Source organism: Hermetia illucens, chromosome 4 (genome assembly GCF_905115235.1).
Source record: "Hermetia illucens chromosome 4, iHerIll2.2.curated.20191125, whole genome shotgun sequence".
NCBI classification, from domain to species: domain Eukaryota; kingdom Metazoa; phylum Arthropoda; class Insecta; order Diptera; family Stratiomyidae; genus Hermetia; species Hermetia illucens.
Genome location: NC_051852.1, coordinates 100551078 through 100563584, shown reverse-complemented (window position 1 = coordinate 100563584; position 12507 = coordinate 100551078). Strand labels below are relative to the sequence as shown.

Here is a 12507-nt window from a genome sequence, read left to right as displayed (position 1 = left end):
ATTATTCCGAGTTATCACAATCTCGGTAGATGCCGGATTTTACCTAATACTAGCAAGTGCCAAGCATTTAGGCTCGGGCGAACAAAAGGGGCGCCGGTGGTGGTGGCCGCTGGTAGATTAATGAGAGAATCCGTCGAGAACTCCCCGCAACATCGAGCACGTATGCAAAATGGTGTATTTCTGCATGGTTTGAACCAGACTATGCGAAAGTCCCAGGACATCAAGGGAAGCCGTGAGGGATTTAGGTACAATTGCAAAACAAAACCTTATTAAAATCGGTTCAATGTCTGTCTGTCCGTGTGACAGATTTTCTTAGTAACGGCTATACCGTTTGAGACGAAATTTGGTGAGAAGGTGGGAACTATGGAACCACAGATATGCACTGAGTGGCTTTCTTCTACGTTGAGATTTAGGAGGGGTCCCCATAAATGTAAAAGGGGGAAAATAAAAACCTTTTTTACTAAATATAGTCATGTGGGGTATCAAATGAAAGGTCTCGATTAGTACTTTTCAAAGTCGGTCTTAGTTTTGACTTGTTAGAAAGGCGAGGAGTGGGAAGAGTGGAAAGTGATGATTTCTTTAACGGACCCATTCTCAGAAACTGCCCAGCCGAAAAATTTGAAAAAATTCATGAAGCTGGCTCTATGCCCAAGCCTCAAAATAGTCTCCATATTGATGTCGTTCAAATTAAGTTAATAATAGTATATTACCATATTTTTGGGAAAATTGAGTAAAGTTTATCCCAGAGTTATAAAAGTTGGTAGTAGTATAAAATATAATATGGAGCTTATTATCCCCAAGTTCGATTAAACTCATACTATTAGTAACAAAGTTACAGTAGCTCAAAGTTGTTTTTAACCTGTAAATTTACAACCCCAAGTACTAAATCTGACATGCTAAATGCATACACTTAACGGGCTACCATACGTACAAATGGGATAGTTCGACCCTCAAATATAGTCACAGAAGGAGCAAACAAAACCTTTCATACCTGAAGCGCCCAGCTTCCGGTTTCCCGACTTGTTTAATTATTTATTATTTGTTAGAAACTGATGAAATGTTCTCTTAAACATAACCGCAAAATGGTTAACGGTATTGTAATGTAATGAGTCGCATTCAAATGGATTGCATCTTGCTTCTTTTAAAAAATATTTTAGGCCTTGGTATTTTAATTGTTAGTTCTAAAATTCCAGAAAAGATTATTTAACAAAAGAAAAGGATTTTCCCTTATTTGCCTTCATTAGTGCGGGCCCTTTTGTTTTTCGTCGTGGAAGAGAATGGATGGAAGGGCAGTTGGCTCCTGAAATAGAATATTGGTGACTTCAAGCAACAAATTTAAGACATTAGATTTTCGTCTGCTACTTGTAGTACAGCCTAAAATTAATAGATAAGGTAGCTTTCTCCAAACTACAATTTTTGTTCTAAACGTAAATATATAATTCGGGAGCGACTGCGAGCTACTGCTTTGTACTGAAAAAGGGGGAAGTCGCTCCCGAAATATATATTTACATTTATAACCAAAAATTGTAGTTTGGACAAAGCTACTCCTTGTCTATTAACAAATTTAACCCAATACGGGAAAACCCTGTTCGAATTGGTTTCTTCTTTTAACCACTGGCTAACAACAGAACACTTGAAATTGTTGTAATAAAAAATAAAATTATGGTTGGGAGTTAATTTAAAATGAAACCTAATGCGGAGAAAATAACAAAAGAATTTTAACAAGCTGGAAATCTGCTCTTTGAACTTCAAATAAAGGCTGGGTGAAGATGCTGCTAAACTCAGAAACATTTGATGACTTGTATTACGTCACTCAAAAGACAGTTTCATTTCGTTTCTATGCGGTGGAGAAAATCTAGAAGGAAGAAAAGCATAAACCTAAAGGGCCAAAAAAAAACAGGGAAGAGCAACCTGTGGTTTCTTCAACCTTTGCTCCGTTGAGAAATTGGGTCAGCTCATCTTGATTGGTTGCGTCATTTTGCTCGATCACAGGCGAAACGAGAGGTTCTCAAATAACTAACCATAGCGCATTTCAAGCCGTAGTTGATTTTGCCGGTCTTTTGTTCGTTTCTCATCGACATCGATGTTCAGCTCAATTTTCGCTATTACATGTCCATACCATCGAAGGCATTTATCCCGCAATTTTTTCACGATCCGTGCAACGCCATATTGGCCGTAGATGTTTTCATTTCGAATGTAATAACGACGCTAGTCCATTACCGTAGGGCACCGTTTATTGTCTTTCATATAATAGTTGGTCAGTATTCAGAACCCTACAGAGCGACAGGGCAGACGAAACTGCGGCAAATTTTGGATTTGAGAGGTTCGTTGACGGGTCACAAAGAACGTCAGTTGCGGAAAGCCAGTTCATTTAAGTTGAGTAGATGCATGGAACAATTTCATAATGTAGTTTACAATTGGCTGATAGCATTGATCTCAGATATTTCAATCATTCAGTTTTTGCAGGTCGCTACTACCGACCAGGGGTGATGCTTGCTTAAAAAAATTCTGTTTTATTCAGATTCAGCCTCAGATTGAGGTGATCATTTCATTTTTGGATAAGCTGCCCGAGATTAACGTTTGTTATGAGATACTAGGAAAATATCACCTGCATATATGAGTATATGAGGCGCTGGAAGGTGCATATTTCGTGTCGTGTCAGTATTCACATGAAGAACACCACATATATACATACAAGGCGCTTCATTGATGAATACCCACAATTGCCATTTTATTCTTCGAATTACGGTGGAACAATTTAACTCAGCTCAGACACGGTCAAACGCCTTCTCTAGATCTAGACAGACAATATAGAGAGGGCGATATTTCTCATAGTGCTCCTCACGAGTAACGGGTATTGTGTTAGTAGTTCCGTAGTGCTTGACAAAGCCGGCCTGGTCCGCAGTTATTTGAATGATGCCGCGAACAACAACCGGATCAGACGGCAATTAGAACATTCTGCTGGACTATCAATGTGGAATTGGAACGGTTGTGCCTTCTTGCCAATCAGTTGGTGGTTCTACCGTGGAGTCACTTTCCAGAGCTTAAGATACTGGAGTTTTTTTCTTTTTGAGGGGTATCGGTGTTTTATCGGTGACTTGATTCGCAGGACAGCAAGGAAAAGCTGATATTGAGATGCGATGATTTCATAGGGAACGCTTTGAAGGCAGTGGCACCGGTATCTTATGCGAATATACTCGGTTTGCGTTTTGCTGTTTTCACGATGAAATGTAAGAAAATGAGATAATCAGACAGTATTGACAAGGCCGCAAAATCGACTATACGCTCAAAACCCTCATTGCGTGCGTCAAACTCCTTTCCCCCATGGCACTTGTTGCTAACCACCTTTTAACCCACATGACCACTAAGATCGCGTGCATTGTCATCGGCCGATACCTTACAGGTCTTTGTGTCAAGCAGTAGAAAAAAGGTATTTTATTTTGGGCATTAATGTCAACTTGCCTATGGTGTGTATGCGGTGAAAAAATAAATTGGAATGTGATGGGGGAGGGTGGCTTTGCAGTAATACACTGCGATGGTTATGTTGGTTTAGCATCAGCCTCTCGATTTCGCTGGCCCGGGTTCGAATCGCGCTCATCCTATTACTGTAAACTCATTACCTGCGCATCGTTAAGTTTGAAGATAATGGAACTGAAGCACTAGCGCAATCACGATCAAATAGGAAAGCAACGACAATGTCAAAAAGGGGCTGTGTTGAAGCCCTCTCCTTCTCAAGGGTGAGAAATACAGCAAACATTTGAGCATATATCGAAGTAGAGAGCATTTTGGGGTCTAGGTATCCTAAGCAGGGGCCTCTGTGATTTTTTTGTTCAGATTCTTCGGCTGTGGAATTTCTGAAATTAGTTCCCTAACAATAACAATAAGGGTCGAAGATATTTCTCCAGTAACCAACGAGAAATTCAGGACGTAACAAAAAAATCCGAATTCCTACCAAGACGCTGAAATTTATACGTAATTAGAACGGCACCAAGTATGTTTGAAAAGGTGGGCCTGTTTAAAAGAAGAGTTTTTCTCTACAGAGTGGAAATGGCAAAATCTTGAGTTGATCCTGAAGAAGGGTAAACAGTTTAGTGGGCCAATTCATAGGGCCTATCTGTGTTTTAGGTACTATAGTAAAGCTTCTAAAGCTATAATTTATAACCGGCTGTCCCTAATTGATAAAATTGGTTCTTTGCCATACTAACAGGTTGGCATCCGGAAGGGTTGGTCACCAATAGCGCGACTAAAGTGGCTTATAATCTACCCAAAAAGGAGTTTGACAGAAAAATACTGGTTACTGTTAACCGTTGATATAATAAACAAACGTCAGACTATATGTTAAGTGTAATCTTTAATTATTTGCGGCAGAAAAAACTGCTTCATTATTTCGGCGAATGGTTGAAGACACAATATAATGGCAAGCATTTCACAGGGGCTTGTTCTCGGTCCTCTGCTATAAAACATATTGTATCATATCATTATATTAACATAATGTGTATATGATAGCATCCTGTGACTAACAGTGTCTCAGCAAGGCGTTGTTGTCGATTTCGCAGATGACGCCCGGTTGGGCTAGCATCCCGTCACAATGACGAAGTCGAAATTTATGCGAGCGAGATTATCTGGAAGAAAAAGTCTTGGCTTGAAAACTGCAGGTTGGAACTTGCCCAACATACAACTGGGATGATATTTATAGCGGCGAAAAGACGAAACTAATGAAGTTTGTATTGCTTTACACATTATTAACGAGTTCGCTACGGTGTTGCAAGTACGTGAGGAATGCTAACTGTAGGGTTCTCACCCATGATCATGAGCAGCTGTAAGTTTGGAAGGAGTGTTTCACCACGATTCTGAATCATATAACACCCGGTGAAATCCCACCTCTCGCCATGAATACACTCATATGGGGTAAAGCCACTAGCCTGAATGGCCTCCCTGAGGAAATTTTCATGCAGCCTCTGTAATCCAACGCTTCCTCACCGGTGAGGATATACCGATCACATTGAGATCATTGTGGAACATTGTCCGCTTCACCCGCTCTTTATCAATTTCAAGAAAGCTTGTGAAGGGGCGAATAGGGAGCATATTTGGAATGCTTTACATAGAACAGGCATTCCGGAGGAACTAATAACTACTATCAGAACAATATATACCGATGCAAAATGTGACATGTTTTATCAAGACAAAATCTCAAAAGAAATTGAACTCCAAAGTGGAGTTCACCTGGGCTGCAACTTGCCACTTATAAGTTTCCTTTTCGTTATCGCTCACACTCTTCATGGTGCCTTAGCTAGAGGACATGAAGTACACTGACGAAATCTGCGACCAAAAGATTCTGAATCTAGAAAAGGAGGCAAGCAGAGTGGCACTCAAGATAAACACCAACAAAACCAAGGTTGTCAGTCTGGCTGATCATCGCAGTTTTCCTATTTGCATTAATCAGCGGAACGTCAACGGGGCTGATCAGTTCGTATATCTAGGAACCCTTGCTTTTGTCGACGACGATATCCAGCTTGATGAAGTTCGACGCATTAATAACGCTACATTCGTACAGTGTTCTCTCTGTGCTACTATATATATAAATAGAAAGTTACTGCCACTATTACTCAAAAACCCAAGCTTCTGCCGATTCTTGTCGCTGGCTTGTCATTTGGCAGTAACTTTCTATCCGCGACTTAATTAAGAACTTGGTTGGCGTACGAGCTAATACCTGTTGATCACAAAGCGAAGTGGCAGTAAATAGGACGAAGGAACGTAAATAGGATGAAGGAACGTTGGCAATTCAATTGTGGTTAACCACTATCCTAGGATGGCCGACGAATGGGTTGCTCTAGAAATAGGTGGTATAGAACAGTGTGGTTGTTGGTTGACGCTGCCTGGCTCAAATAGAGAGTTATGGCAGTCATGTATTTCATTTCCAAAAAAGAATCGCGTTGTTGCCTAAATACGTATAGTTGTGTTAATTAGAGGGCGACAATGGCAGTGGATAGATCACATTGAAAACGAGTGACAACTTCCTATTTATATCGGGTGAAAGGATTCACTACTTCGAAATAACTGACGAGTGGTCGCTTTAAAAGCATGTGGCGTAGAACTAGGGGAAATTTTCAAAAAACAACGGCAATGCTGCGTAGGTATATACATTACTGTAGGAAACTTTAAGCAGGCAACAATGAACTAAATGCTCCTTCCTTAATAAATATTCGTAAGTAAGTAATGTGGAGTAGCATCTACAACTAGAGATTAGCACAAATGTAACCAACTGTTTATTATTGCCTTGACGGTTATCTTGACCTAATCTATTACGAAAAAATGTAAATAAATATTGAAATATTTTAAACATTTCCGGTTATCAACGATTCATGATAACCTTCATTCAATTAATCATACATTTTCCATTTCCAAATTTATTTTAATAGAAAATTCTATTCAGTCTGTGTTTATTTGCCAATCGGTTAACTAATTCGTGATTAAAAATGTGGCTCAAAGTAATTCTTTGTTTTTTCTTTGCCATATCCACTGTAAATAAAGTTTATGCGAATTTCGAGGAGTACAGTATCTTTGAAGACGATGATATTTATGGAAAACCTGTAACTGTTACGAATATCACGGGGAATACAGAAACTATGATATTTCCCGGCACCAAATGGTGCGGTCCAGGTGATATTGCGAAAAATTACAATGACTTGGGAACCTATCGGGAGACAGACAAGTGTTGCAGGGAACACGATAACTGTGGAGACTTGATTTTGCCACGAAAATCAAAGCATGGTCTTGAAAATCCAGATAGTTTTACGAGGTAAATATATATGTAGTGTGTATAGTTTGGTGTAAAATGAAAAAAACGTGCAAAAGAGAACCTTTGTATTATCATCCAATTTTAACATTAAAAGTAGGGAATAGGGAAATAAGGGAATTTCTCGTCATTTGAATAGTTCCCCTTGGTAGAGTGCTAGAGAGACATGGTGAATCTGAATCTCGATTGCAGTGCGCTAGTCATTATGGTAACCATTATTGTATTGTTTGGTCCAAGTTCCCTCCATAGCCACTCAATTCAATCGTATCGTGCTCGTAATGGAACTTTGAGGATTGATTTTTCAAATAATTAGCTCAGATACATAAAATATAACCTTCAGCATTCCGCTTATTTCAATGAACTCCCATGTTTGAGATATAAGTGACTGCTATCCAGAGATAAGAGAAGAGCACCCTTTACGCTTCAAAGTTTTTCGGATAGAATCCATCTTTGTGATAAGAATCGATTTAGCCCAATGGGACAAAATTGTTTTGAGCGGCAGAGGCATTTTTTCGAATTCACCGTTCTAGAACGCGTATTAGCTGCATTTCCCATGTGTTCTGATACTGTTCTCCAAATTGCAACTGAAGTACACATGTTGATTAGCATGGTACTCTTCCGAGTAAGTAAGATTTCAACCGTGACCTTCAGTCTTCTTTAATTTTTAGAAAATCACAAACAACTAGTTGAACCTAAAGTAAATAGGAGGTGATTAAAGGCTGTCAATTGGTCAGGTCGCCGAAGATTAGGCCCGTTTTCTGTTAAGCAACAGTCGTTTGAGATTTTCGAAGGCGTCCAGACTCTTGATATGACCAAGCAAGTTTCTATAGCAGCGCACCAAGGTTCCAAGTTTCCTTAAGAGCGCTAAAGAAAAATAACGTGCTTTCGAAATTTAAAAGAATCATTTTTGCTGGGAATATTGGAAATCTACACTGTATCTTTCTTTATAAAATTTTATAATGTTTACAGTAAGACCATACCTCAATCTACAGCGGCAGGACAAGTTCAGAAACAGGCATAAACATCCCCTGACCAAACCAAACCAATGTTGAATAAATTTTGGTTTTTCTATAAAACAGTCAGTGCAGTCAGTGTATTATCTGGAGAGGCTTGCTTGTCGTTTCGTATGATATAAAAATACTCCCCTTTTTGCCCTAAAGTTCATTCCAACAATAATACCCAAAAAGGATGACCTTAAATATGGTGGTAACCGAAAGGGATAAAACAAATGTACGGTAAAGTCATATTTCTTTATTGGTGCACTTCCCTTTGACGTTTTAGGATTTACGATTTTTTTTAGATTCCAACCAAGAAGCTACATATAGATTTCAATTTTTATAACTAACGAATAAAGTGCATAATCGTATTCTTTTGCTGGGGGGTTTTCTTAGCACTAATATTTTTCTTTCTGTGCGTTACGTATTTAGTTAATTGTAATTTTATTTAAAAACAAAATTTAGAAGCAACTACCCTATTTACAAAGAAGAACAATGCGTAAATGAATAATCATCTTTTCTCACACCTGTTGGTTGTGGTTTTCAAAAGTCACGAGCATAAATTTTAAAATGAAGAACCAAGGACCAGCGGAGAATGTGGACACAATCGTATGTAATATGAAACAATCGAAAATACTGCTTCAAGGACAACGATCAATTCCAACTACGTTGCAATTATCATCTGCATGTAGTTTTTAGCTATGCGGAAAACAACAACTCTTTAAAACATCCTTCCTCTTCGTTGAAAACAAAGCCTTATTAAAATCGATTCACCGTTTCCCTGTCTGTCTGTTACACGCACTTTTCTCAGAAATGGTCATTCCTATTGACATGGAATTTGGCAGGGAGTTTGGAACTGGGAACGCCCATGCAGGTGGTGACTAACACTGTTCTATGTTGAGTTGAAACGGGGTGTACATTTCTTTTACCGAATATAGTCGCGTAGGGTACCAAATGAAAGGTCTCGATTAGTACTCTCCGAAGCCGGGATTAGGTTTGACATTAGTTGTAAAGGTCCCCTTGAAAGTGATCACTTACTCGTCGTAGCTATAGGGTTATTTTTCTTAATATAGTTAATAAGGGCATATTACTATATTTTTTTGGAAATTGATTGGCAATCCCCTTAAGTAAATCCTAGAACCATAAGATTAATTATATGCTGTATATAGGGTGCTCGACTACGGCCGGTCCGTCGGTGGTAGTGTTCCTTTAATCTTTCAGGAAACAGGAGAGAAAGGCACAGGTGAAAGAAACTTCAGCCAGGAGAATGGATTACGGGCTAAATCTTGACTGTCAGAACCATCACTTCCGCCGAACGGAAGAAAGAAAAGCTGTTGATGTGAACGCAATTGGTCGCATACCGGTATGTAGAAATAGAGCCATTCAGATTGGACACCGTAAACCTGGCATGACGTCAAGCAGAAGGCAATGGGATGTATCACGAAGGAATTCAAAGCTTCTTGGGAATGGAGACGTGAGTGTCGCTGCCCCGCCAGGTGTCGCAATATCCTGATAAATCGGAGAAAGCGAAAGTTTCGGCGGAACGATTCAGGATAAGTCCAAGTGAGGGCCACAGCGGACGTAGATTCTTCAGTTTGCATCGGTTTTCACATTAGGCTCTTCTTTTCTACCGGAAGCAAGGTTGGCAAAATTGCGGGACTGCCCTTAGAAAATTGTTGGTATAAGAGCCTTGTATTCAGTTTAATAAAATCTGTGGCATTGGATCAGTAAAGGGGGCTAGAATCTTCTTCGATTCAAGGTCTGCAAGAGCGAAAACCTGTGTCCTGATGCCAAAATTGTTGGAGCAATCAGGAGAGTTACTATACTATGTATTAGGGACTTCAAAGCATCTGGTATAGACAACACCTATGAAGCGATGCTAAAGCAGGGTATACAGCACCTAGAGCGACCTCTGGGAAATATTTTCCTAACATGTCTTAGTCTGGTTTATGACAGAAGGTCAGGACTATGCAAAAGTAAAGACGATTCAGGTTAATATCATCACTGTTGAGTGCCATACTCACAACAAAGATCGTACCCGTTAAAACCATCATGATTACCAGCGTGGAAAGTCCTGTCTGTCTGCTCTTAATTTTTTCCAAGACAGAGGATGCAACTTTGAAAAGTAAGTACGCGACGGGAGTGTTTATAAGTAACGAAGAAGACTTTAACTGTGCGCCTTATCTAAAATTTAATGATAGTGTTAGAGTACATGGTGTTGATGACAACTAAGTTAAGTAGTAAATGTTAATCGCTACCTGAAGATAGAGGCAATGAAAGGCGATCCTAACGAGGTGTGCTTTCGCCACTTCCACCACTTTCAGGCTGAAGTACTATCGATCTAAAGGCGAGAACCAGGCCAATTATTGGACAGCCAAGCAATCTTGAAAAATTCATTAATCACATCGAAAATTGTTTAGAAATATATAACTCAAGTGGTTACTGTGGAGCTTTACTTTAGACCTTTACTTTACAGTGCTCCGAGCACTTAGACCTTAGGCTCATTGTGCTATCCCTGAAGATCGCTTATTCAGTGGCCGAATCTGAGAACTTTCTTCACAGCAGTGCCTGATGGTAACTCCATATTAGCTGCCTTTATATATCGCATTTGTTTAGTACTGATAATGCTGCCTTGCTGTATGAATAGATTCAAACGGTGTGGATTGCCATTTTTATTGCAAACATTCTTCTGCTGCCAATAAAATTTCACATATCTCCATCTAAAATATGATTGTTATTTTTCCGAGAGGCCGCACCAGTTACATTTCTCGAGAACATCTCTACTGCGCCCTACTGGGTCTGTAATTTCAAAAGATCCGTGAGTATTTACTATCACTGCGGACAAGGAAATGAAATTTGGGATGCGTTAACAAATGACGGGTTCAAAAGAAAACGGCTCTCCTTCATTTAGGCCTCTAAAAGCCAATAAAATAGGAGGGATGGTGTTATGCAAGCAAAAATTGAACGAGATCATAGAATAGGCTAGAGTTTCGATCGATGGTAAAAATGCTTGCCTTTGTGAAAAAAAATTATCCAGAGCTCTTTTGTGGACTGATATCAGCACTTAAGAATAAGCGCCTCATTTGCACAATCTCAATTGGTTTGTATAAAATAAAGCCTGACTAAAATCGGATTGCTGTCTGTCTGTCTGTCACATGTATTATCTCAAAAACGATTACTCCCATCGATACGCTACCCTCGCATGCAGTGAGCAACATTACATTGGGATGAACTACTTTTTTTAGTTATTTGAGTTATATGAGTAATTCCCAAAATTGGCATCAATTCTGGCGTTTGATGTAAGAGGGGATAATTTCTTTCATGGACCCATTCTCAAACTAGACACTACCCACTAACTTATTTTCTAAGAATCTGAACCTCAATACAGCTGAAAATAATCAAAATCAAAAACTTTGCAGATAAGCAATTTTTACAATTTTTCCCCAGTACGGGTGGCATCATTTTTTGTTGGCCTTAAGAGAGTCTCTCCATATATGCGACAGGGGGAGAAACATTTTTTCACAGAATATGGTACTTGGTTTGTAAAGTCTGGAAAGTTTTTCCCTACAGACCTTTCACGGTAAAGGAGCATCCGATTCCTAATTAGACACAAAGAAGCCACGAAGGGTCGGAATGACAAAGTCACGCCTTATCAAGTCTAAAGTATAAAGGGATGTTAGACTACAGATTTCTCTTATTTTTCTTCATTCTTAAAATCTCACTCTAAAAAGTCCCTAATTATCTCGCGGAACATCCGCGTTTATATAACTTACTTAGATAGGGAATAGCCCACGTCTTCGACTTGGACTTGGACTTGTTTAAAGTGCTCCACAACGAAGTGATTGTTTCCAAGTTTTTATTATACTATGATTGTCACAGATTGCATGAAATTCCTTACGCGTTATCCTCTTCCTTAATACCGAATGAATATCTGAATATTTTCATGTTTACGACGATGATAACATAATAATTTTTCTTTTTGCTTTTAGGCTATGTTGCGACTGCGAACAGAAGTTTATTAATTGTTTGAAGAAAGCGAACGATATGATTTCATGGACGATTGGTAAATTATATTTCAATGCCAGGAATACATGTTACAGGCAGGACCACCCAGTTATTGAGTGTACAGAATTTCAACGCGGTTTCGTTACACGTCGTAAACGGTGCATCAAGTATAAAATGCAGAAGGATAAGCCTAAGAAATGGCAATGGTTTGACATTCCATTTTTCACTGAATAATGTCTCCATGTTTAATAAAATTCAATGAAGGAAATTTCAGATTGTTCTTAATATCAGGATAGAAATATAATTCCAAGGGAAATCCGTCAAAAAATTCCAGCATTTGTAATTTATTGCCTAATTAAAGTCTATTGTCAACTTTGGAGAAAGTTTTCTTGAGAAGATACACTATTTACACAACTTCCAATGCTAAACTCAATATCAAGATTTTGCTAATACGTCAAAGACGATACTGTTTCAAAAGGTTAAAGAGATTAATCACCCATGATAATGTTCAGTACCGTTTCAATCTCTAACAAATTAATCTCCGTTTTCCAATAATATTTCTTGACCACCAAAAGTGATAATGAAGATATTGCCATCAAAATTGCCATTAAACCGAAGACGATTGCTTATTTTTGTTTGCAATCATTCTGGATAAAAGTTTACTACAAATTTTATCTGCTAATTAATCAACTAGCGAATAATAAATAAATA

General features: G+C 38.8%; 1 protein-coding gene across 1 annotated transcript; it reads left to right on the top strand.

Annotated features, from left to right (window-relative positions):
• The first annotated feature begins 6415 nt into the window (after positions 1–6415).
• On the top strand, positions 6416–12078 carry LOC119654637 (phospholipase A2-like). Its single transcript, XM_038060112.1, has 2 exons — positions 6416–6799; positions 11781–12078. The coding sequence occupies exons 1-2, from the start codon at positions 6477–6479 to the stop codon at positions 12028–12030; spliced, it is 573 nt and encodes a 190-aa protein (XP_037916040.1). The 5' UTR covers positions 6416–6476; the 3' UTR covers positions 12031–12078.
• Positions 12079–12507: the final 429 nt, after the last annotated feature.